The sequence below is a fragment of the Manacus vitellinus genome, unplaced genomic scaffold, assembly GCF_001715985.3.
Source record: "Manacus vitellinus isolate BGI_N305 unplaced genomic scaffold, ASM171598v3 scaffold_36_pilon, whole genome shotgun sequence".
Lineage (NCBI taxonomy): Eukaryota > Metazoa > Chordata > Aves > Passeriformes > Pipridae > Manacus > Manacus vitellinus.
Genome location: NW_021940508.1, coordinates 6231948 through 6257773, shown reverse-complemented (window position 1 = coordinate 6257773; position 25826 = coordinate 6231948). Strand labels below are relative to the sequence as shown.

Sequence of the window (25826 nt, the reverse complement as noted above, 5' to 3'; positions counted from 1 at the left end):
ATGCCCTCTGTGAGGTGGTGGGAATGCAGGACTGTCCCAGGCAGGGACAGAGCTGTGCTCAGTGTGGGCATGGCAGTACTTGGGCAGTCCAGTGCTCAGGAAAGGTGGGCAGGGAGAGATAACTTGGGAACCTCCCTGCCTGGGGCTGTTGGAGATGGATAGGAGTGTCCACAGACTGAGGTGGGTGGATGGGAGAGCTTCATGGATGGTTGATCCTTCATGCTTCATGTAAACAAGAAAAGCCCCCTCCAAACATACCTTGGGTAACATCCTGGGAGATAGATGTGATACATTTCCCCTCCCTTCATTGACTGGATGGATTACTGGGGATTTCTCTCCCACCACTCACCCATACTCCACCTCATCAACTCCCAGCCAAAATACTTTTTCCTCTGCCAGGAATGTGCCAAAGACCCCAGAAGGACTCCAGACTCCAGCTGACACCAGACCAAGAGAATTACATGGAGGATGAGGAAGTGCTGCTGAGCTGTCCGGAGGGTTTCCAGCCATCTTTCACCAAAATCAAATGTTGGAGCGATGTCAAGTTCTCCATTCATAGGAAATCTGTGTCTTGGTGGGGAAATAACACCAGAGGTGTCTGGACCCACATTCCCCCATATGTGATGTGCATCGGTAAGGCAGGAATGAGGAGCAGGATAGTCCTTTGCAAGGGCAGGATGCTGGGAATGTGTCTGAGTCAGAGCCAGCATGGGAGAGTGAGGAGTGGTGGAATTTGTGGTCAGCATGGCATCCCAGTGGGGGCAGGACTGGAGGGCTTTGCTGCCTGTGTCCCCTCAGACTGTGCAGCTGGGAGTACCACAGCTTGTTCCCTGTAGGCTGGTTCCCTGTAGGCTGGTCCCCTGTAGGCTCTGTGGCCTGGTGGCTGTAGGCTTGGCACCATGTCCTCACAGCTTGGGGTCTTCCTGTCCCCTCTAAGGGAGAACAGAACAGCACTTGTTGGACTTGCTGGGACACACAGACACCTCAGTTTGGAATCAAGGGGGAAAATTGCCTTGACCAGTAATAGTTCACTCAGTCACTCCCATTCCTTCCTGTCCAAACTCCTCCTGCTGCCCTACCAGAGAGCTGGAGTGTCCAGCTTCAGCCTCTTGCTTGCCCTCCCACCAGGCTGGGTGGTGACAGGGCTGTCTGACTGCAGAATCCTTGCAAGGCTGGCAGGGGCAGGAAATACAGTGACTCTTTGTCAATCTTTCTTTCACAGAAGTGCTTCAGGTTGACCCCGGTACCTTTGAGATCTCCAGCACCAGCATCAAACTGAACTGGACCTGCAGGTTCCCTGGTGCCTGCCAGGGCATGCGGGCCATGTGCCGCCTGGCAGTGCCTTCCTCCCCTCCCTGCGAGGCTGAGGAGGTGGAGGGAGAGGAGATGTTACATGGCCAGGAGGGAACATTCTCCTGCTCCCTGTTGCAGCCCTTCACTGACTACAGTGTCACCATCTTCTTGCACCCCAACATGACCCTTTTCTCATGGTTGTTCAGGACAGAGGAATCAGGTATGTGTCCAGAAGTACTGGGGAGAAGGAACAGTCTGAGGCTGTGTCATGGGTAGGGGAAGTGGATAAATGTCCCCTTCATCTGTCAGCTCAGCCTGATCATCTGCTCCTTGCAGGGATCAAGGCTGTTTATACCCTGTGGGGCTCTGGGGAAGGGGCTCTGCAGAGCCCTGCAGCAGGGCACATCCCCTCCTTGCTGTCCCAGTCCACACCACACAGTTGCGCTTCCCACTGCTGCAGCATGTGGGACAAACCCTTGATATGGGGTCCCCATATCCTGTCCCCTGGACAGGAGCTGCCTGCACCCTGCTCTGGACTCAGCCCCTCCTCGTGGGCCCTGCATGTGACCCTGTTCTCCTGTGCTCCCAGTGCCAGACAAACCAGAGGAACTGTGGTTGGATACCAGCAGAGGGTCCCTGAGGTGGAAGGAGCTGCCCTCCTGCAAAGGGGAGATCATTGGATACCAGGTACCAAGGGGTCACAGGCAGACCCTCATCTCATTGCCTGGAGTTCTGTGCAGGCAGATTAGGAAGGTGGGGAAGTGACCACTAGATCGAGCTGCAGGTCTCAGACAGTGAATATCTGGCTTTGAGAAGCACAAGTGTTTTCTATCTCATTCTCAGCATTCTTCATGCTCTGGAAATGCCCAGAGGTGGTGGGTGCTCCCCACCCTCTGGTCTGACTTCCTGGGTCTGTTCTGCTTCGGGCTTGGCAGACCTTTGTGATGTGACGTGTCTTCTGGGGTGGTATCCAAGGGTTTCCTGTGCCTCTTGCATGCTTGTTTCTGTTTCCTGCCACAAACAAACCTGTGGGTTGAGTAATCCTCTGAAAATCCCTCCTGAAAACCTCTCCTCCAGAGAGCTGCACTGTTCCTTTGAGTTCTCCTCAAGGCATGGCTAGAAGCATCTCATCTGTCTGCGGATTTAGGACACTTTCCACAGTGCAACCCTACTTTCTAACAGGGGGAGGGAGTTGCTGGTGAGATGCACCTCAGTGTGTCCCACGTCCTCTCTGAGGACGGGTATCTCCCTGGTTTGACAGGGACCTTGTAAGGTGTTTCAGAACTATTTCCTGGAGAAACAGTCAAAAAGGGCACTTGAAAATGTTGCTTGTGAGCCTGTTCTGCTGGTTCCCTGCTCCCAGACACCTTTGTTTGTGAAAAGAATATTTTTTCTGCTTTTGGTTGTCTCCTCTTCTGCATATGCCCAAGATGCATTTCCACGAAGGCAGCAAGTAAGAATGGGCATGGCTCTCATGACAAATTCAGATGATGCATGGGCAAATGGGGAACCTTCATCTGTATTACTTGGATGGAAGCTCTATGCCGTCTACTTTTTATGTAGACAAAACCTCCAGAGTCTAACCTTGCACAGGAGGAAAGAGAAGCTCAGGGTTCCTCTTGTGGAGCATGTCAACACAGTGACTGTGGTGTTGCAATACCATAGGGGTGATCTGTTCTTGGGCTTGGTACATGTATATTCACCCCTTCAAATAAACAGCCTCCCTCTTCCTTCACAGAGACTTGATTCTTTGCTTATGGAGGCAGACACTTGGACATCCTGAGTGTTGGCTCCAAATTCCTCCTCTCCTCCTCTTCTCTGCTTTGAGGTCCACACATGGGCTCAAGGATCATGCTGGTTCCTCTCCAGAGCCTTCCACAGCTGGGGCAGGCTCAGAGAAGGGGAGGCTGACAGAGGTGCTTTGCTCTGCCTCAGTGAGCTGTGGGCAGGTTGGAGCTGCTGCCCTGCAGCTCTGTCTCCTCTCCCCAGCTGAACATCACGGCCAGGAGCACACGGGATGGAGGCTTCCTGGAGATGGAGCGGCTGCAGGTGAACGGCTCCGTCACTGAGCACCGGCTGCCGGAGCACGGCCCTGGCAGCAGCTACGTGGTGTCCATTCAGGGACTGACGGCTGCCGGGGCCGGGGCTGCGTCGCTGTGGGAGTTTCAGAGCACAGGTAGGGCTCGCTGTGCTCCTGTCCCAGGAGCCTGGTCACACAGGAGCTGAGCTCTGCAGCCTGCACTGCCCGAGCCTGCCCCTGCTCAGCTGATGCTCATCTGCTCTTGCCCTCCAGACAACCAGCACCCTCTGGGCATCAGCTGCCGCAGCGTCCCTGACATCTCCCCATCCCAAGGGACGGCCGTGCTTCCCCTCCAACCCATCACCTCGGAGGGGGCCGGGTGAGTGCAGCCCCCGCACTTCTGACACCTCCACGTGGGTCTCCCCACCAGCAGTGCTTGCCTGCAGATGCCCCTGCTCCACTCTCCCTGCTGTCCCCCCGCCCCTCTCACTTTCGGCCCTGCAGGGAGCACCAGCTGGTCGTGGCCATGACACACAACAGCTCAGGGATTGAAAGCGCCTGCTTGGGGCAGCCACAGCCCTTCAGTGCCAGCCAGCAGCCCTTCAACACCACCCAGCAGCCCAGAACCTACGTGGCCGCTGTGCTCAACCTCACCGCCCCCATGGACTTCGTTTTGGGCAACGGCACCTGGGGGCAGGGCTACCACAACGCTGCCCTGCGCCCCGGCTGGGACTACACGGCCCTTCTGCGCCTCGTCCGCCGCTCACCGCAGGTACCCAGCGTGGGGCCTCCTGGGGTCTGGGGACACTGCTGGCCAGGGCTGGGCCCCTGCGTGGGTCTGGTCTGGCTGTGATGGAAAAAGACAATGTTACACAGCATTTGCTCTTGGCCCTGCACTGAGAGCCCAGGCACCTTGGCAGGATCGTGTCTGTGGGGTTCTTGGCCACAGCTGTGGCACTCGGTGGTTGTGGGTGGGAGACCTTTGCTCCCAGGAAGGATGGTGGGGCAGGAGTGGGCTGAGCTGTTTCTCTGTCTTCTCCAACAGTCAGAGAAGTTCACCTGTGTCTGCTACAGCTTCTCTGTTGGTAAGTGTCTCTTTGCTTCTGGTGTCTGAACCTTCCTCCTGCATATCCCCTTTTCCCAGCCTGGCTGCTTCTCTGGAAATGAGCTGGTCCAGTGCAAAAGTGCTGGGGTATTGTTGTCCTATTTAAATCTTCAAAGAAGTTCGCTGGGCTTTGAGGCTATCTGTGGTAGACGGGTTTTTGGTATCTTCAGGACACTTAGGCAGGTGTGGCACCAGTGGTAGCTGGGCACTGGACATCATCCTTGCCATCACCACATATTTAATCCTAGTCCTGGTGCTCCCCTGGTGAATGTGGAACCCCTAAAGGCAAATACCTCACTAGGCTCTGGTGACTACCATGACTTGGGCAGTCAAGGAGACAGGATCCACAACAGAGGGTATCACACCAAGCAAGAACTTGAAACCTCCTTCTGCACCAACGTAACTTTTCTCCAATGCAAAGACTGGGGTGGGAGATGAGGGAAGTTGATAATCCTTCCAAGCCCCTAGAAGATCTCCCAATGCCTAGTTCAGGCTGTGCAGGTGCCTGAGCTTGGGCTGTGCTGCCTGCAGGGCAGGAGCCGGTGTCTCTGCTGGACAGGATGCCCCTGGTTCTGACACTAGTGCTGGTTGCTGCACTCCTGGCACTGGGAATCTTACTGTTCTTCATCCTCTTCAGGTCAGTATGTGCTTCACCCCTCTGGCCCTCTGTGAGGCGTCCACTGCCTTGCACTGGCAGGGAGTGTCCAAGTGGACCTTGAGATAAAGCAGGGTGGGAGACAAAGCTGCCAGATGGGAAACAGCCTCTCCTCTGTCTCTCTGTTCTGCTGGTCTGACTTGCTGTTTTGCAGGCTAAAGTACAACAGTTCAAAAACCTCAGAGAACAACAGCACTATCCCGCTGAGAAGATGTCGAGGAGGTGAAGTATGAACAAAGGCCCTGCACACCTTATCTGGGCAGGCTGTCTGTTAAAAGCAAAAGCAGGGTGCTCATAGGCTCCATAAAGTCCTTACAGGAGCAAGGGGATCAGAGCTGGCTGGCATGGGGGAAGGGACACCTCCCAGGAGATGGTACAGGACTCCTGGCCATCACAGTGCGAGCTCAGCCTGAGCTGCAGAATTCCAGGCCCAGCCAGTTTAGCATCAGGTGGATGAGGAACTCCTGTCCTTGTGGTCTCTGTAGGTGCCTGCAAGCTGAACACACAGATCCCAGTGGAGGAACTGCTGGAGGCTCTGAAGAGGTTTAAGAGGGAAGAAATAGAGGCAGAGCAGACAGATGATGAATCAGTTGACAGGCGTGGTGTCGGGCATCTTAGAGAATATCAGGTTTGGTTTAGCTTTGCTTTCCCACCTGGCTGTACTGTCCACACTCCCCTCACCTGTTCCCTGGGCATGTGATGCCGTTGGCTTTGGCCAGCCCCAGGACACATCCCAGTGCTGAGTGGGCTTGCCTTCTTTGTCTGCAGCAACTGTCCTCTACTTTGTTGCACCCCTGCAATGCTGGGAAGGAGCAATGCAATCAGAGCAAGAACCGCTACAAGAGCATCATCCCATGTAAGCGGAGTTCTCCAAGGTTTGGCACAGGCACTTGGAGCTGCTTGGGCAGAAGAGGGTGCTGGGCTGGTGTTGGTGGCCCTGCAGCTCTTCAGAAATACTGAGGTCCTCATCTCATCCTCTGTGGCCACTGAAACGCAGAGGGATTTCTGCCCCCAATGTTTTGTATCCAGTTGCAGAAGCCTTGTTCTGCTCCTCAAATCCTCCTGCAAACTTAATCATTCATCATTGTATTCCTGTTCCTGACATTAGTCATTGCTGAACACTGCCATGTCCCGTTCAGAGGCAGGTATTTGTGGGAAAGTGGAAGGAGCGACCCAATTTCTTTCAAACCTTAAAGCTCCTCTGGGCCCCACATGGTGTGGACATTTGGCTTTTCCATAAATAGTCCTCCCTAAAACTCCATTAGGTTTTCTGCTGTGCCATGTCACTTTTCGTCTCATCAGCTGTTCTTTACCCCTGAGTCCTCAGGCCTGGGGTGCTGCTGAGGAGGCAGCGGCCAGTCACAGACTTCCCTATATCACAAACTCCTCCTTAGTCTCTTTGTTGCTGCCCCAAAGCATCAGCCCACCCCCCTTCTCTTCCAGATGATCACTGCCGTGTGGTGCTGCAGCCCTCTGGTACAGGGAATGACTACATCAATGCCAGCTATGTGGATGTAGGTAGCAAGGAATTGCTGCCCTGGGAAGGGTGGGAAAGGTGCCTTGTTATGCTGGGTAAGGACAGTCCTGCTCATATGGGTGGCCCTGAGGTCTGACACTTGCTGCCCTCAAGGGCTGGAAGGTCTTGGGATGTCACTTTCCTTGCATCCTTTCCGAGCTGCCTGGAGTACTCTGGATTTGTGTGCAATCTTCATCTCTAACAAAAAGTGACCTGTGTGAGGGGCCAGGAGCTGAGATGCAGCCCCTGGTACACACAGTCTGTGCTGGCCAGGACTGGTGCTGTGGGACACACCGTGCTGAGGGCTCTGGGCTTTGGTGTCTGTGGGGATGGATTCTTTACTTCATTCTCTGTTAAATATCTAACCCATGTGATCGGAGCTGTTTGAATCTCTCCCCTGCAGAGCTATGGAAGTCCACACTTCTTCATTGCAGCTCAAGGTGGGTGCTCCCAGACTTCATCCTCAGGAGATGTCAGTCGCTGCGCTGAGCAATCTGGGGAATGGGGAACTGTGACAGCAGCCTAGGAGCTGTGAATGGCTCAGCCCAAGGCTCTGTATGTCCAGGGTCTCTGTCCTGCAGGGCATGGAAGGCCTCAGGGGCAGTTTGGCAGCAGCTGAAGCTGGTGCCTGTGCTGCCCAGTCTGAGGATATGGTCCTTCCACCCACAAATCTGGTTTGTTCCCTTTGGCAGCTGGCATGACAGGGACAATCCTGCAAATGCCTGACACGTCTGCACTCAGTGCACTTGGATACAGTCCCCTTCCAACAGTACAAAGCTGGGCTGGGCTGGTCTGCTCTATGCATCATGGAGGAGGTCTTGGGATCCCTGCAAAGCTCCAGAAATTTCTTTCAGGAAATAGGACCCTAATGTGGGACCAGTTCATGGTCATCTTAAGGGTCTGGATGGGGAAGCCCCTGAAGCAGCAGTGAATCCCTGACATATCCTGGGCTCACCTGCTCACCCTCCTCCTTGTCCCAATTTCTAACACGATGATGAAGCCAATTTGCCCAGCAACCCTGCCAGGTGCTGATGTGCCCTGGCTGTGCCTCCGTCCCTGGGCAGAGGAAAGCCGGGGAATGTCTGAGTTGTGCCTGGGAGCACACCCCCACAGCTTGGACAGAGGCACAGGGCTCTCCTCTTCCTTCCCAAGGCCCCTTGGCTGAGACAGTGGTGGATTTCTGGCAGATGGTCTGGCAGGAGAAGACCTCGGTCATTGCGATGCTGACAGGCTTAGTGGAGCAAAACAAGGTAGAGAAACCATCTCAACCCATTCTCCACTTCAGCCCAGACTTCCCTGCCTGCTTTTGCTGCACTCCCAGTGCGTCTGTCAGTGAGGGCAGGGAGTTCTGCTCTACTGCAGCACTCCCCTCATGAGGTTGCTGGTGCTCAGAGGTCTTGCTGCTGTTGACAGATCAAGTGTGAGAAGTACTGGCCAGAGCAGGAGGAGGTCTACGGGGACTTTACTGTGACACTCAACAACACCAGGGCCACCACAGGCCTTGTCACACGCACATTCAGCCTGCAGAAGGTAAGCCTGGCATGTAGCTGAGGTGGGAATGCAGGATGTTCTGGAGGTTCAGAACTGGTGGGAGCTGTCAGTCAAGGACATTGTGGGAAATCCTGCCTGGTCTCCAGCACAAGAAGGTCAGTGCTGCTACCACTGGATTCAATGCTAGGGCATCAGCCCAAGGTTTCTGTGCCAAGCAAAAGCAATTGGTCACCTAGAGTGGTCACCCCAGATGAGTCTGGACTGATGATGCTCATGGGCAGATCATGAGGGCTTGGATCAGGTGATTACAGAGGATATAAAAGCAGTTAAAGGGTATAAAATGGCATTTCTGTACATCCAGGATGGTGAGACAGGTGTCTGCCTGTCACCTGAACCAATCTGCAGAGGGTCTACACTGAAGCTCCTTGGTCACTTATAGCTACTAAGCCTGAACAGCTAGTTTATGGTTTAAGATAAACTACATAAGGACATTTCTGAAGATGGACACTACTTCTGAAGTTATACCTCAGATAAAAAGCAGAAGCTACAGGAGCTGCAAGGAGGGGGAAATGGGTAAAATATAAAGAAATTGCAGTTATGCATATTCCTGTCTTTTCTTGTCTTGCCCAGAGCAAAATGTAGCTGAGAGGTAAAGCTCCAAGAGCACCTGATGGAAGGACAGCAGTTCATTAGTTCAGGACAAGTGACTGTGATATTTATGGCAAAGTACATGATGGGCTGGTAACAAAAGTGACTATGTTTATATTAGTGCAGTACCAGCCTTAGGGAATATCTTTCCTGTGGAAGCCAGGGCTTCTGAATGACTATGGAAACAACCTAAACTGCGATTTTGATATTCTTCCTCTGGGCCACAAGCTGCATTTGCTGCTCCACCTTCACCGTTCACAGCACGTGAAAGCAGAGAACAAATTAATTGTGCGGCCCCTCTGAAGTGGTTTTCTCCACTGCTCCCTACTTGTTGTCATGCAATCACTTCACACAAATTTCCTGGTTGATTCCTGCTCCCTGTTGCCAGCCATGTCTCCCTCTTTGCAGGCAGGCTGTGCTCTCCCAAGAGTGGTGGAGCAGTTTCACTACCTGCTGTGGCCAGACCACGGAGTCCCCAGAAACACCTCCCAGCTCCTGTGCTTAGTGGCAGTGGTGAACAAGAGGGTGTTGGAAGTACCTGCTGGGCCTGTGTTGGTGCACTGCAGGTACTGGGCTGGGAGGGCTTGGGTGCTGGGGCATAGCTGGCAGAGGCAGCACTGAAACTCAATTTTCTGTGTCCTCAGTGCAGGGATCGGGCGCACAGGTACCTTCATCGCCCTGGACTTCCTCTTGAAGATGGGGAAGGCTGAGGGGAAGGTGGATGTGTTTCGCTGCGTGCAGCAGCTGCGGGAGCAGCGAGTCAGCATGGTGCAGACCAAGGTGAGGAGAGTTACTTGCTCCCTGCACACCTCGGGCTGCAGATCTAGTTCCCACGCTTCCCAGGGATGTGGTGTGCAAAGCCACATTGGCCATGCAGTTCATGGTCTAGCCGCAGGGACTGGAGCTGCCAGCTGATGGAAACCACAGGATCTTATTTTCAATACTGTATCCAAACCCAGTTGGGATCCATGTCCCCCAGAGTCAGACCCTCTGAGGTCTCAGCAGCATTTGTACACTGATATATATCATCCTCATATAGAAGGGCTGTCTTGTATGCAAGGATCATGAACAAGAGTCCATTTGTTCAGACTTTCAAGATGTCTGCCCTTGTGGCACCTCCTGAGCAGCAGTGTCCTGGCCTAGGGACTACTACTATAGTCTGTTCAGTGCTGGGTCCCTTTGGAGAAAACAAGGTTGGGCTAGACCAGCCAGCTCATTGTAGGAGGACTAACTAGTCCACAGGTTTTCCGTGTTTCCTCCCCCAGAGCAGGGATCTGGTCTGAGAGGGAGCATTAAAGCATAGGAAGACAGCCTTTTCTGGGTTGCTGGAGTTGCTGGCTGTGTCTCAAAGCAGGGCTGCCTACACTGATAGCTGTCTGGCCTCAGGGCTCCATAGAAAGAAAGTGAAGACGGACCTGGCTCATTCCTGGCACAGGTTGATGCCAGTGGAGGTCTGGAGTTCCAGGCTTCCTCCTGGAGCTGCTCCAGACTGCACAGCTGACCCGTGTCCTCATGCAGGAGCAGTACACCTTCCTGTATGAAGCGCTGCTCGAAGGCTTGCTCTGCGGCAACACCGGGGTCCCTGTGGAGAGCATCGCCACCCTTGTCCACTCTCTTCGAGAAGCTCAGACTTCAAGGCCCAACAGCGTCCTGGACAAGGAGTTCAAGGTACCACCAGGATATGGTGCACTGGTGCTGTGAGGGCTGGTCTGTGATGCCACCCCCCTCACTGCTCCCCTCCCCAGCTGTGGGATGGACATGGGAGAGTGTTTCTCTGGGGTGGCCAAAGAAGGGGTGGCCGAAGAAGGGGAGGCGCCGGCCGGCATGACTTACTTGGCTGAATCATCTCTACAGGCCTTGCAGAAGTTTTCTGAGTTGTTCCAGCTCCTGCCATGCAGAGAAGCAGAGAAACCCAGCAACCAGCCCAAGAACCGCAAGCCAGGGATCCTGCCAGGTAACACTGGCAGGGCTGGGCAGCCCCTTGCTCTAAAACCCAGTGCCTGAAAGCAGCATGGGTCGAATGATGCTCCCCTGCTGCTTCCCTCCCCAGCACCATGCCACTGGCAGATTCTGCTCAAGGTCTAGTCATCATTTTCTGGTTAGTAATAAATACAGATTGGGCTGGTACACCTGGGGTACACCTCGGATACACCTGGGATAAACATGTCCCTGGTCTAATCTTTCTCGGTGGAGTAGCTCAGATGAAGCATCAGGGAGCAAAGAGGAGAGTGGAACTGCTGTGCCTCTGTGCAGGAGATTTTGGACATCTCATGTCAGGGGTCCTTGAGCTGTCAGGGCCCCAAGGCTGGTGGTGCCTGTTCATTCAAGCCCCTCCAGCCCATGCTGCAGGAAGCCACGCTGACCACATCACTTGCAGAAAAAGCCCCCTGCCTCTCTGCAGGGAGAGGATGACCCTCTCTCTGTCCCTTGCCTCCTCAGCGGATTCCTGCCGGCCCATCCTGATGTCTTCGCTGAACGCAGACGGCTCCCCAGGTTACATCAACGCCGTGTTTGCCAGCGTAAGGCTCCAGTCCCAGCTTGGGGGGGCGAGAGCTGATGGCAGCAGCAGAAACACCTCCCCCCCCACGCACTCTTGCTGAAGGCAAGGGTAGAGCGTGTCACCCCGGCGTGAGGTGTGCCAGCCCTCGGGCTCCTTCACGGTGACTGCTGGCCCTGCTGCCAGGAGGTGGCCCCCGCGCTCGGCCGAGCTCTGCCTGCGCGGGCAGCTCCGCAGCCGCCGCACAGCCGCTGGACACAGCCTGATGGGGGCCGAGCCCGGGTGTGATGACCCGGGGGGGTGGCGGGGCGCAAACCTGAGCTGCTCTGAGCAGGGCTGGGGCGTACTGTGTGTCCTCCATCCCTGCAGGGAGGCAGTGGGGCGTTCCCACTGTCGGAAGGGCTGTCGGGAAGGTGGATTGTGTGACTTTCCCCACCTCCAAGCACAGTGGCGTGTTTTGCAGACATACACCGAAGAGGATAGAATCGTCATCACCCAGCTGCCTTTCCCCACCACGCTGGTGGATTTCTGGGCTCTGGTCTGGGATTACACCTGCACATCAGTGGTTGTGCTGAATCAACTCCAGGAGCTGGACAAGGTGAGCAGCCCCAGCACAGCTCTCCCCTCCCGTGGTTCCCCGTGGGGCTGAGCAGGGGTATTTCAGCCTTTGACCCTGCACAACTCTTACCATGAGAGCCCTGCAAGCTTGTGGGCTCCACCTGGGAGAGCCCTGATACAGTCCAGCATCACGGCACCACAGTAGTGGACTGTCCTCAGTCTCACAGCAAGGGAGCATCCCTCAGGTATTCTCTCTGCTGGAGTGTGATTTTTCTGGCTGAAGCACTGGCTTAGTCCCCAGAAAATGTTTGACAGAGCCACGTGTACATGGCTCTGAGATAAGGGAGAGGTGTGATCCCACCCATGCAAGGTGCCACACGTGCAGGTTGGGGCTGTGTGTGAACATGCACATGTGTCACCCCCCCAGACATACGTGGAGTTCTGGCCCACCCAGGGCGAAGATGACTATGGCCGTTTCCATGTCCAACTGGTCTCAGAGGAGCCTGGAGCTGGCTTCACAGCCTGGACACTTGCCCTCACCAACAGGCAGCAGGTGGGGTCTGTGCTCAAAGATGGCAAAGTCTTTTGAGAACAACCTTTTTAATTTGGGGCCGAAGTCACAGCTAGAGGTGGCAGAGACCACATTGGTCAGAGGGATCTGGTGGGGTCCTGGAAGGGCACTGGCCAGAGCAGGGTCTTCTGCCTTGGGAGAGAGGTTAATCCCAAGAAGGTAAGGCTGCAGGCAGAGGTACAAATCAGAGGTACCTTTGTGTGCCTTTCCAACTTGGAGGGCAGCAGCTGTGGATGGAGTTCTTGCATCTTGGGGGTTCATAGAAGGGGACAGCTGTTGCAGGTAGCTGGGCACTGGACTGGTGCCAGTCTGAGCTGCACCTGGTGTGCTCAGCTCTCCTCTGATGCTCCGTCTATTTGCTGGTCTCAGAGCACTCAATGGGGAAGGGCAAAGTCTGGGACTGGGCTGTCCCACTGTGGAGCTGCTCCCTTGATCCAGTGTGCATGGCTGAGCCAGTACTGACACACACTGTCCATCCCTTCACTCTGTGAAGACAATAGGTTTCTTTTCTGCCCAACCCACTGTCTTTCTTCCCCACTAGCCCAAAAAGTCAGCACTGGAAGTCCAGTTATGGCAATTGAAGGACTGGCCTATGCAGGAGCGTCTTCCCCCGCACCCTGCCACCATCATCAGCTTGCTAGGGAAAGTGGAGACACACCATCGGCAGAGCCAAGGGGGACACATCCTTGTCACCTGCTGGTGAGTGATGTCTCTTGGAGGAGCAGCCATGATACAAAGCTGGACACAGCCCAGGCTCTGTCAGTGAACTTGGTCACAGCTCCATCTCGGGTGGATGTATGGACATGAATTCAGCTATGTTCAGAGAGGGAGACTTCCCTGTGGAGGCTGGCTGGCTGCAGGATCTGTGGACGAGATCACCCTGAGAGCCTGGATGTCTAGTGGGATGCCTCTGAGGTTCAGCCATGCCAGGCGATCCCAGAGCAAGTGACTCTTCCCTTTCTCTCCTCTACAGGGATGGAGCCAGCCGAAGTGGGATCTTCTGTGCTGCTAGTTTCCTGTGTGAGCAGATCCAAAGTGAGGGGATGGTGGATGTATCACAGGCCGTGAGGATGCTGAAGAGGCGGCGGAGACAGCTCATCAAAGATGTGGTAAGTGCTCACTTCAAACCCAACTGGGATTGCAACACCAAACCCAAACATATCCTAGACTGACCCAGCAGCTGCCCCGGCCCCTGTGTGCTCAGATCATCCTGGGGCCAGCAGGAGCAGATGAGACCTCTGAAAACCCTCATTTTCTGCCTCTGGGACATACCCACTCACTCAGGGGCAAATGGGCACCACAGCATCCTGCATGGTGAGCGGCCCCTTTCTGGTCCACCTGGCCTGCTCAGCAGGAGGCTGCACTGGTGGGTGTTCAGGTACCTGTCCTGCACCCACTTCACCACCTGGTCTGGGTGCTAGAGGTCATCACAGGGTGAGCAACCCAGATGGGATTGATCAGCAGACACTTTGTGCCCTGGAGGCTTGCTTTCCTCTTGAGGCCAGTTGGCTCTAGCACTGGGGTATCCCAGCCCTCCAGCTACTGGAGCACGTGCCTGTGATTTCTCAGCAGGGGAAGGTGGGCTCCAGCTGAGAGGAGGAGAGCAGGCTGTACCTGTGCCTGGCATGCTCAGGAAGCTGTTGGAAACCAATGCTCACATTCCACTGCAGGTGTTGATCTACCAGACACTCATGTGCATCCCTCTTTCCACAGGAGCAGTATGGGCTCTGCTATGAACTAGCCCTCAGTTACTTGAATTCATTTGAAACCTATGGGAATTTCAAGTAGAGACGTGACCACAGTCCATCTCTGGACAGGACTTTGACTCTCTTGGCAGACCTTCATCAGTAACAATGAAAACAAGAGGAAACAAAAGGGATGTGCACAGCCCCAAGATGATTTACTCCCCTGAAAAGCCACAGCAAGGGTCCTCTGTGGCTGGAGAGCACAGGCTGGACTGTCTCCAAATTGTGGCCAGGCTTTGAAGTAGGAAGCTGACCCTTTGCCCAGCATTTGTGCAGTATCTTATCTGGAATCACAGCCTGAGTATGCACGCCAGAGCACGGGCACCAGGACTTGACATACTCTTCCTTCCTAGGGATGAAGAAAACAGCTATCCCATCTAGGCTCTCTTATCCCTTCAGGCAACCCCAGGGGAGGTGGGGTAGCACCAACATCTGTGTTTTGTCAGGAAAGCACCAAACTACTGTAAGATCTGTGGTGCTCAGGAGCACAAGCTATCTGTCCTACTTTGGGAGAAGCATGAAGTCCAAGGCCAACAAGAGCCAAGGGTGGGGGAAGCCATGGTCCTGTAGGGCTAAATAGGTCCTTCCAACCCACACAATCTCTTTCTGGAAATCCATTTTCCAGGTGCTGATCCAAGTGCCACAACCCTGCCAGCTCCAGAGGGGCTCCTTCATCAGCCTGTCTGACTTCACTATGACAATCCCAGGTTATAGTGGCTTAACTTGGATATGCTGGATGTGATTCCAGCAGGGGCTGCTGCTGCATCATGGAGACTGGTTCTGCCTTTGCTGTGTAAGGGCAAGAGACCTCAGAGCCAGGACTGACCCCAGGTCCTGACTGGCTGTGGCTCTCTGTCCTGTGTCTCACCAGTAAAGACCCTGTAACAGCCACGGTGGTGGTAACCTCTGGTCTTCACTTTTCTTCCAGGTTTGACCCAGCACAAGGCCCTCAAAGAAACTGAGACCACACAGGTCCCTCAGCTCTGGCCACAGCATGTGCACAGAACACACTCCTGCCCAAAATGTGTGTTGAGGGACATCATCCTTTATGGATTCCCACCAGACATCTGATGTAAACTCATGTGAGAGCTGTCCAGCACAGCCCTGGAGGCTGTCAAGCACCACTAGGGAATATGGGGTCACAGCAGCCCTCCCCTCAACAAGGTGCAGTTAGCTCCCTGCAGGGAGATGTGACCCTAGAGGGGCAATGAGAGGACCAGGCAGGAGCTGTAGTAGGACAGGCAGCCCCTTCAAAACACAAGCCTTTATTGGTTATTCAGACAGAGCAGGCAGAGTCACAAAACAGTCCAGTCAGGCCAAGTTCCAGAAAATCCCTGGGTTTGGCTGAATATCAGCAGAGATGGAGGAGAAGAGTTGGGAACCTGGGGCATGGCAGGAGAATGCCATCAGCCTGAGCCTGTGTGAGTCTGGGATTAGGAAATCTGAAAAACAAATCCTGCTTCCAGGAAAGCAAAAATGAAAGCAAACCTGAAAAAAGGAACTGCAGAAAGTCAAATTCAAAGGCCTTAAAAAAGCAGTAAGCAAAAGCTGGGAGGTGAAGGTGCTGAGGAAAGAAAAAGCTCACAATCCTCCTTTGTCTCCTGTTTTCATCTTGCCCTGCTAAATTAGATGAATTGAATTGGACTCCCACGCTGTCACAGTCACAGGAGACCAAGGGGCACAGCAGCCATCAGCACTGAGCTGGGGTCATTCTTCTCATTTTCTCCACTCCTTCTCTGCTCTGAATGTCTCCATGGTCCTGGCCAGCGGCTGGAGTGACTGATCTCTAGCCTAGCCACCTTTACCTATGGAGAACAAGGGCATCCATTGTCAGAGACAGGCTGGAGCATAGGGCAATATCTGCCACAGCCCAACCCTTTCATCCCAGCTGTGCCCAACCTTAGGTCCTCTGAGGTGCCTGTCACTGCCCTGGCGAGAGAAGCAGTCTCTCAGCCTGACCCTCCCGAGACCATTCCCTGCAGATCTCTTCTCTGGGAGGGGTGGCATAGACATGGGTCCCCTGAAGGACTGAGCCATGAGCCAGTCTTTGGGATTCCCGTCTTTACTCACTCCTGTCCCTGCTCCAGGCTGGGAGCACTGCCTGTCATGTGGGGCTTAGTGGGCAGAACCATCCTGACCATCCTCAGCTAGAGCAAATGGGGAGACGTGTCAGTGCAGAGTATGAGCAGATGATTCTCCTGAAGCTCAGGTTCTTCTGGGAGATCTCTGCTGTCACCCCAGGTAACACATAGCCCTGTAGCCGCCTTTGTGATGGTTGTCTGTGAAATTGCATTTTCCTACCTTTTTAGTTATCCTCCTTAGCTTTGTTGGGCACATACTTCTTTTTCCTGGAAAGGCAGAGAGGAGTCCTGGGTAAGAGGCTGGCATTGCCCATGTCCCTGCTGAACCTGTCTCCTGCCTACTCACCTGGAGAGCACGAGCCACAGGATCACTGCAGTCACGAGGAGGAGTGCCAACAGCACAACCAGCCCAATCACAGTCCAATGCCACGTGCCCGGAGCCTGCCCTGCAACTAACACACAGCCAGGAGTGGGTGTCACAGTCTGGGCCTCATGCTGGCCATGGCCCCAATGTTGGCAAAGGGTGTAGATGTGTGTCTTGTCTTAGGTTTTTTCTGTGATGGAAGATCGCCCCGTGTGTAGGGAAAAAAGTGTCCTCTGTCCCACATGAGACCCAAAGGCTCCTGCACTGGGCCAGCTCCTCTCCACAGGGACCAGCCAAGGAAATGTGGGAGAGAAGCTCGGGCACCAGAAGCAAAGAGACACTTACCAACAGAGAAGCTGTAGCAGACACAGGTGAACTTCTCTGACTGTTGGAGAAGACAGGAAAACAGCTCAGCCCACTCCTGCCCCAGCATCCTTCCTGGGAGCAAAGGTCTCCCACCCACAACCACCGAGTGCCACAGCTGTGGCCAAGAACCCCACAGACACGATCCTGCCACTGGGTTCTCAGTGCAGGGCCAAGAGCAAATGCTGTGTAACATTGTCTTTTTCCATCACAGCCAGACCAGACCCACGCAGGGGCCCAGCCCTGGCCAGCAGTGTCCCCAGACCCCAGGAGGCCCCACGCTGGGTACCTGCGGTGAGCGGCGGACGAGGCGCAGAAGGGCCGTGTAGTCCCAGCCGGGGCGCAGGGCAGCGTTGTGGTAGCCCTGCCCCCAGGTGCCGTTGCCCAAAACGAAGTCCATGGGGGCGGTGAGGTTGAGCACAGCGGCCACGTAGGTTCTGGGCTGCTGGGTGGTGTTGAAGGGCTGCTGGCTGGCACTGAAGGGCTGTGGCTGCCCCAAGCAGGCGCTTTCAATCCCTGAGCTGTTGTGTGTCATGGCCACGACCAGCTGGTGCTCCCTGCAGGGCCGAAAGTGAGAGGGGCGGGGGGACAGCAGGGAGAGTGGAGCAGGGGCATCTGCAGGCAAGCACTGCTGGTGGGGAGACCCACGTGGAGGTGTCAGAAGTGCGGGGGCTGCACTCACCCGGCCCCCTCCGAGGTGATGGGTTGGAGGGGAAGCACGGCCGTCCCTTGGGATGGGGAGATGTCAGGGACGCTGCGGCAGCTGATGCCCAGAGGGTGCTGGTTGTCTGGAGGGCAAGAGCAGATGAGCATCAGCTGAGCAGGGGCAGGCTCGGGCAGTGCAGGCTGCAGAGCTCAGCTCCTGTGTGACCAGGCTCCTGGGACAGGAGCACAGCGAGCCCTACCTGTGCTCTGAAACTCCCACAGCGACGCAGCCCCGGCCCCGGCAGCCGTCAGTCCCTGAATGGACACCACGTAGCTGCTGCCAGGGCCGTGCTCCGGCAGCCGGTGCTCAGTGACGGAGCCGTTCACCTGCAGCCGCTCCATCTCCAGGAAGCCTCCATCCCGTGTGCTCCTGGCCGTGATGTTCAGCTGGGGAGAGGAGACAGAGCTGCAGGGCAGCAGCTCCAACCTGCCCACAGCTCACTGAGGCAGAGCAAAGCACCTCTGTCAGCCTCCCCTTCTCTGAGCCTGCCCCAGCTGTGGAAGGCTCTGGAGAGGAACCAGCATGATCCTTGAGCCCATGTGTGGACCTCAAAGCAGAGAAGAGGAGGAGAGGAGGAATTTGGAGCCAACACTCAGGATGTCCAAGTGTCTGCCTCCATAAGCAAAGAATCAAGTCTCTGTGAAGGAAGAGGGAGGCTGTTTATTTGAAGGGGTGAATATACATGTACCAAGCCCAAGAACAGGTCACCCCTATGGTATTGCAACACCACAGTCACTGTGTTGACATGCTCCACAAGAGGAACCCTGAGCTTCTCTTTCCTCCTGTGCAAGGTTAGACTCTGGAGGTTTTGTCTACATAAAAAGTAGACGGCATAGAGCTTCCATCCAAGTAATACAGATGAAGGTTCCCCATTTGCCCATGCATCATCTGAATTTGTCATGAGAGCCATGCCCATTCTTACTTGCTGCCTTCGTGGAAATGCATCTTGGGCATATGCAGAAGAGGAGACAACCAAAAGCAGAAAAAATATTCTTTTCACAAACAAAGGTGTCTGGGAGCAGGGAACCAGCAGAACAGTCTCACAAGCAACATTTTCAAGTGCCCTTTTTGACTGTTTCTCCAGGAAATAGTTCTGAAACACCTTACAAGGTCCCTGTCAAACCAGGGAGATACCCGTCCTCAGAGAGGACGTGGGACACACTGAGGTGCATCTCACCAGCAACTCCCTCCCCCTGTTAGAAAGTAGGGTTGCACTGTGGAAAGTGTCCTAAATCCGCAGACAGATGAGATGCTTCTAGCCATGCCTTGAGGAGAACTCAAAGGAACAGTGCAGCTCTCTGGAGGAGAGGTTTTCAGGAGGGATTTTCAGAGGATTACTCAACCCACAGGTTTGTTTGTGGCAGGGAACAGAAACAAGCATGCAAGAGGCACAGGAAACCCTTGGATACCACCCCAGAAGACACGTCACATCACAAAGGTCTGCCAAGCCTGAAGCAGAACAGACCCAGGAAGTCAGACCAGAGGGTGGGGAGCACCCACCACCTCTGGGCATTTCCAGAGCATGAAGAATGTTGAGAATGAGATAGAAAACACTTGTGCTTCTCAAAGCTAGATATTCACTGTCTGAGACCTGCAGCTCGATCTAGTGGTCGCTTCCCCACCTTCCCAATCTGCCTGCACAGAACTCCAGGCAATGAGATGAGGGTCTGCCTGTGNTGTCTTTTTCCATCACAGCCAGACCAGACCCACGCAGGGGCCCAGCCCTGGCCAGCAGTGTCCCCAGACCCCAGGAGGCCCCACGCTGGGTACCTGCGGTGAGCGGCGGACGAGGCGCAGAAGGGCCGTGTAGTCCCAGCCGGGGCGCAGGGCAGCGTTGTGGTAGCCCTGCCCCCAGGTGCCGTTGCCCAAAACGAAGTCCATGGGGGCGGTGAGGTTGAGCACAGCGGCCACGTAGGTTCTGGGCTGCTGGGTGGTGTTGAAGGGCTGCTGGCTGGCACTGAAGGGCTGTGGCTGCCCCAAGCAGGCGCTTTCAATCCCTGAGCTGTTGTGTGTCATGGCCACGACCAGCTGGTGCTCCCTGCAGGGCCGAAAGTGAGAGGGGCGGGGGGACAGCAGGGAGAGTGGAGCAGGGGCATCTGCAGGCAAGCACTGCTGGTGGGGAGACCCACGTGGAGGTGTCAGAAGTGCGGGGGCTGCACTCACCCGGCCCCCTCCGAGGTGATGGGTTGGAGGGGAAGCACGGCCGTCCCTTGGGATGGGGAGATGTCAGGGACGCTGCGGCAGCTGATGCCCAGAGGGTGCTGGTTGTCTGGAGGGCAAGAGCAGATGAGCATCAGCTGAGCAGGGGCAGGCTCGGGCAGTGCAGGCTGCAGAGCTCAGCTCCTGTGTGACCAGGCTCCTGGGACAGGAGCACAGCGAGCCCTACCTGTGCTCTGAAACTCCCACAGCGACGCAGCCCCGGCCCCGGCAGCCGTCAGTCCCTGAATGGACACCACGTAGCTGCTGCCAGGGCCGTGCTCCGGCAGCCGGTGCTCAGTGACGGAGCCGTTCACCTGCAGCCGCTCCATCTCCAGGAAGCCTCCATCCCGTGTGCTCCTGGCCGTGATGTTCAGCTGGGGAGAGGAGACAGAGCTGCAGGGCAGCAGCTCCAACCTGCCCACAGCTCACTGAGGCAGAGCAAAGCACCTCTGTCAGCCTCCCCTTCTCTGAGCCTGCCCCAGCTGTGGAAGGCTCTGGAGAGGAACCAGCATGATCCTTGAGCCCATGTGTGGACCTCAAAGCAGAGAAGAGGAGGAGAGGAGGAATTTGGAGCCAACACTCAGGATGTCCAAGTGTCTGCTTCCATAAGCAAAGAATCAAGTCTCTGTGAAGGAAGAGGGAGGCTGTTTATTTGAAGGGGTGAATATACATGTACCAAGCCCAAGAACAGGTCACCCCTATGGTATTGCAACACCACAGTCACTGTGTTGACATGCTCCACAAGAGGAACCCTGAGCTTCTCTTTCCTCCTGTGCAAGGTTAGACTCTGGAGGTTTTGTCTACATAAAAAGTAGACGGCATAGAGCTTCCATCCAAGTAATACAGATGAAGGTTCCCCATTTGCCCATGCATCATCTGAATTTGTCATGAGAGCCATGCCCATTCTTACTTGCTGCCTTCGTGGAAATGCATCTTGGGCATATGCAGAAGAGGAGACAACCAAAAGCAGAAAAAATATTCTTTTCACAAACAAAGGTGTCTGGGAGCAGGGAACCAGCAGAACAGTCTCACAAGCAACATTTTCAAGTGCCCTTTTTGACTGTTTCTCCAGGAAATAGTTCTGAAACACCTTACAAGGTCCCTGTCAAACCAGGGAGATACCCGTCCTCAGAGAGGACGTGGGACACACTGAGGTGCATCTCACCAGCAACTCCCTCCCCCTGTTAGAAAGTAGGGTTGCACTGTGGAAAGTGTCCTAAATCCGCAGACAGATGAGATGCTTCTAGCCATGCCTTGAGGAGAACTCAAAGGAACAGTGCAGCTCTCTGGAGGAGAGGTTTTCAGGAGGGATTTTCAGAGGATTACTCAACCCACAGGTTTGTTTGTGGCAGGAAACAGAAACAAGCATGCAAGAGGCACAGGAAACCCTTGGATACCACCCCAGAAGACACGTCACATCACAAAGGTCTGCCAAGCCTGAAGCAGAACAGACCCAGGAAGTCAGACCAGAGGGTGGGGAGCACCCACCACCTCTGGGCATTTCCAGAGCATGAAGAATGTTGAGAATGAGATAGAAAACACTTGTGCTTCTCAAAGCTAGATATTCACTGTCTGAGACCTGCAGCTCGATCTAGTGGTCGCTTCCCCACCTTCCCAATCTGCCTGCACAGAACTCCAGGCAATGAGATGAGGGTCTGCCTGTGGCCCCTTGGTACCTGGTATCCAATGATCTCCCCTTTGCAGGAGGGCAGCTCCTTCCACCTCAGGGACCCTCTGCTGGTATCCAACCACAGTTCCTCTGGTTTGTCTGGCACTGGAAGCACAGGAGAACAGGGTCACACGCAGGGCCCACGAGGAGGGGCTGAGCCCAGAGCAGGGTGCAGGCAGCTCCTGTCCAGGGGACAGGATATGGGGACTCCATATCAAGGTTTTGTCCCACATGCTGCAGCAGTGGGAAGAGCAACAGTGTGGTGTGGACTGGGACAGCAAGGAGGGGATGTGCCCTGCTGCAGGGCTCTGCAGAGCCCCTTCCCCAGAGCCCCACAGGGTATAAACAGCCTTGATCCCTGCAAGGAGCAGATGATCAGGCTGAGCTGACAGATGAAGGGGACATTTATGCACTTCCCCTACCCATGACACAGCCTCAGACTGTTCCTTCTCCCCAGTACTTCTGGACACATACCTGTTTCTTCTGTCCTGAACAACCATGAGAAAAGGGTCATGTTGGGGTGCAAGAAGATGGTGACACTGTAGTCAGTGAGGGGCTGCAACAGGGAGCAGGAGAATGTTCCCTCCTGGCCATGTAACATCTCCTCTCCCTCCACCTCCTCAGCCTCGCAGGGAGGGGAGGAAGGCACTGCCAGGCGGCACATGGCCCGCATGCCCTGGCAGGCACCAGGGAACCTGCAGGTCCAGTTCAGTTTGATGCTGGTGCTGGAGATCTCAAAGGTACCGGGGTCAACCTGAAGCACTTCTGTGAAAGAAAGATTGACAAAGAGTCACTGTATTTCCTGCCCCTGCCAGCCTTGCAAGGATTCTGCAGTCAGACAGCCCTGTCACCACCCAGCCTGGTGGGAGGGCAAGCAAGAGGCTGAAGCTGGACACTCCAGCTCTCTGGTAGGGCAGCAGGAGGAGTTTGGACAGGAAGGAATGGGAGTGACTGAGTGAACTATTACTGGTCAAGGCAATTTTCCCCCTTGATTCCAAACTGAGGTGTCTGTGTGTCCCAGCAAGTCCAACAAGTGCTGTTCTGTTCTCCCTTAGAGGGGACAGGAAGACCCCAAGCTGTGAGGACATGGTGCCAAGCCTACAGCCACCAGGCCACAGAGCCTACAGGGGACCAGCCTACAGGGAACAAGCTGTGGTACTCCCAGCTGCACAATCTGAGAGGACACAGGCAGCAAAGCCCTCCAGTCCTGCCCCCACTGGGATGCCATGCTGACCACAAATTCCACCACTCCTCACTCTCCCATGTTTTGCTCTTGGCCAGAAGTCCTCAGGAAGCCCCTTCCCTTATTGCCCACAGCTCCAGGGGTGAGCTGCAGGCTGCACTCAGGGCAGGCGCAGGGGCTGCCTTGACACTGCCTTCAGCAGCACGTGCCATTTCCCCAGGCAGCAGAGAGCCAGAAACCTGCTGTGCCCACACAGCTGCCTTCCCTGCTCAGGAAGGGCAGGGTGGGGCAGCCAGGAGAGCTCCTCATCCCTGCCTTACCAAGGCACTCCATGCTGGAGCGAATGCGGATCCAGGCACCTCTGGTATGTCTTCCAAGCCAAACCTCTCTGTAGACAGGTTTCCCATCAGTGAAGGACTGGACTTCACTCGAACATTTGACATGGGTGAAGGATGGCTGGAAACCTTCAGGGCAGCTCAGCATCACTTCTTCGTTCTTCCTGTAGCTCTCCTGGTCTGGTGCCAGCTGGAAGATGGAGGCCCAAGGGGGCCTTTGGCACGTTTCTGGCAGAGGTGAAAGTGGGTGTTAGTTGGGCTGGAGGGTGCTGGGGTATGGGTGTGTGGTGGGAGATAAATGCCCAGCTGTCCCTCCAGCCCCTGAAGGGAGAGGCAAGGTGACATCCACTTCAGGATGTTGGGAGGGGGCTTTCCTTGTGCATGTAAAGTGTGAAGGATCCCTCATCCATGAACCTCCCCCATCCAGCCTCGTGTCTGGGGACATTCTATTTCCTCCACCATAGCCCCCAGGAAGGAGATTGCCAGGACAATCAGCCCTGCACTGGAAGACTCCCTCCAACATCTCCTTCAGGCGTGTCACCCATCCCAGCTCAAGCTGCACTTGATGGTATCACCTGTCCTGCTGGGATGTATGTCTCTTCAGCCATGGCTCATCCCTACCACAGGGATCAGAGATGCCCCTGTTACCCTTCTGGGCTCCCTGTTCTGACTCAGTCAGTCTTTTGGCTACTCTCCTTCTGCCCCACACCACTGTGCAGTGGGACATGGGGAGGAGCAAGGCCTTCTCCATTCACATCCCCTGCTTTAGCACAGCTCCTGCCCCTTTTTCCTGCCACAAGCCCTCTTCCTTCGCATCCTCTCCTCACCAAATTCACCATCCTTTAGGCTGAGCAGGCACAGCTTTTCCCAGCCATTTGTCAAATGCTGCAGGGAGAGCCTTTGTGGCAACAATTCCTCCAGAAAAGAATGCTGGCCCTTGGAAGGAGCCCTTGCCTGTTTGAGCCTCTGCAAGGGGCTCTGTGAGGCCTGAAAGTGCTTAAAATACAATCTCCTTTCTCCCAGAGGGGCACACAAGGGATGTCAGAAAGTTCAAAGCATCTTCTGAACAGCCCCAGAGGCGAATGCTGGTGACAAGCCACTCCTGGTCAGGCTTTGCTCTCAAACAAGCCTGATGGCAGAAGGCCAGAGATGCCCATCTGAGCAGCACAACCAACAGCTCTGTCCCACTGGCACATGGCTGTGCCCCACCCCATGCACAGGCACCAGCCACTGACCCCAGCCCGGCCCATCCAGGTGACAAAGCAGCAGCAGGTTCCCTCTTGCTCTGGTCTCAGCAGGCACAATGCCCTTCAGGCACAGCTGGGGAGATGATGTGTACAGAAAATGATGCCCCTGCTCCCTGAAGACCCTTTCCTGGGTTCATGATATGTGAATTCATGCCTGATTCATGTCCACAGCCTCCAGGGACCGACTGGCAAAATGTTTTGCCACAGGGCATGATCCATCCCCTACCATCCAGCCCAAACCTGTCTCTCCCACAGATCCCCAGTGAACCCACCCTGTATTGTAGCTCCTGCCCCGAGGTCTCCCAGAGACAGCAGGCACCCCAGCTGACACAGTCCATCTGGACTCCAGCCCAGTGCTGCAGGCAGTGAAGATGCATGTCCAACTTGCAGGAGGAAAGGCAACAAAATCTCCCCAGGGATGAGAAGGAACTGCTTCTTACCTGTTCCCTGGGACACTCCTTGGACCTTGGGATCAAGTTCTCCCTGGACCTGTGCTGACAACAGAGATACAAGGGCCAGAAGAAACCTCATAGCCAGCAAGTGCAGGGCCATCCTGGCATGAAGTCCCCAGGCAGGACCGAAATCTCAGCCCCACTTGCTGCCTCTGAGCTCAGGCATCCGTAGCTGACTGCAAGGCTTGCAACCGCAGGAAGGAAACAGACACAGCTCCTCATGAGATGCAGGAGGCTTCCTCTTTGGGCAGGGAACTTCCCATCACTGTCAGCACTTCTGCCTTTTGCTTTTTACACCCTAGGAGCATCCAAGCTCTGGGACTCAACAGAAGAAACCTTGTTACCAAGATCGCAGAGTTCCCCCCAAAACCTTCCCAGTTACTGTTTCTTAGGCAATATCCAAGTGCCTCCCAACGACACTGTGTGGGTTTTAGAGTGATGATGAGTCACTTCCCGTCTATGATCACAGGAGATGGGGGACCTCTGAGAAAGCACATAAAGAGCTAGCCAGAAGCAGGGATCAGAATGGGGACATGAACTGCAAGTAGCTCAACATCTGAAAGAGTCTATGGGCCTTCTGAAAGAAACGCTCAGCTGACACACTCTCTCATCCTTCCCTGCTTCTCCATCCACAGCTACCTCCTCCTCCTGCGGCCCCTCAGCCTGGCAGCACTGTCCTCTGTCCTCAAGAATGCAAACCACCCTGCCCTACAGTGAGAGCTGAGTGCTTGAGGAAACCCTCAGGGCTACTAAGCCATCCCCCTTGCTCCTCAGCAGCCACTTCTTTTCTCTTCCTCTAGAACCTCCCATCCACCTGGCATGTCTCAGATTCCACAGGGCTGGGTGATCAGACATGGGGCCCTGCAGAGGCACAAAGACCTTGTCCCCCAGCTTTGCCTGGGGCACACGCACCGAACACGCTCATATGGAGAATGAGTGGAATGGGGGCACCACCATTCGCTGGTTCCCAACACATATCCCATCCAAACGTGTCAGATCTTCCCAACATATCCTGGAAGGCCTGGTGGTGCTGTCAGCCACAGCTGCAGGCCACAACAGCCCTGCTCATGGCTCCCCTCAAGAAGGTGCTGTTAGTTCAGCACCTCAGGGGGAGCAGGACCTCACAAG

General features: G+C 55.1%; 2 protein-coding genes across 2 annotated transcripts; one reads left to right on the top strand and one right to left on the bottom strand.

The window, feature by feature from the left end:
* The first annotated feature begins 516 nt into the window (after nt 1-516).
* LOC103761165 (receptor-type tyrosine-protein phosphatase alpha) lies at nt 517-15072 on the top strand. The gene is made up of 25 exons (XM_029961544.1): nt 517-633; nt 1223-1513; nt 1883-1980; nt 3283-3469; nt 3587-3692; nt 3818-4085; nt 4359-4398; nt 4950-5055; nt 5228-5295; nt 5559-5701; nt 5842-5929; nt 6517-6587; nt 6993-7029; nt 7742-7839; nt 8003-8119; nt 9137-9294; nt 9373-9508; nt 10247-10396; nt 10583-10682; nt 11168-11247; nt 11689-11823; nt 12211-12336; nt 12896-13053; nt 13328-13463; nt 14068-15072. The coding sequence occupies exons 1-25, from the start codon at nt 624-626 to the stop codon at nt 14140-14142; spliced, it is 2982 nt and encodes a 993-aa protein (XP_029817404.1). The 5' UTR covers nt 517-623; the 3' UTR covers nt 14143-15072.
* A 262-nt stretch (nt 15073-15334) lies between these two features.
* LOC103761166 lies at nt 15335-24798 on the bottom strand. The gene is made up of 11 exons (XM_029961564.1): nt 24687-24798; nt 22985-23227; nt 21956-22246; nt 21489-21586; nt 19966-20186; nt 19777-19857; nt 19384-19651; nt 16890-16929; nt 16527-16632; nt 16401-16447; nt 15335-15904 (listed from the first exon to the last, which is right to left on the bottom strand). The coding sequence occupies exons 1-10, from the start codon at nt 24796-24798 to the stop codon at nt 16405-16407; spliced, it is 1503 nt and encodes a 500-aa protein (XP_029817424.1). The 3' UTR covers nt 15335-15904; nt 16401-16404.
* Between the last annotated feature and the right edge of the window lie 1028 nt (nt 24799-25826).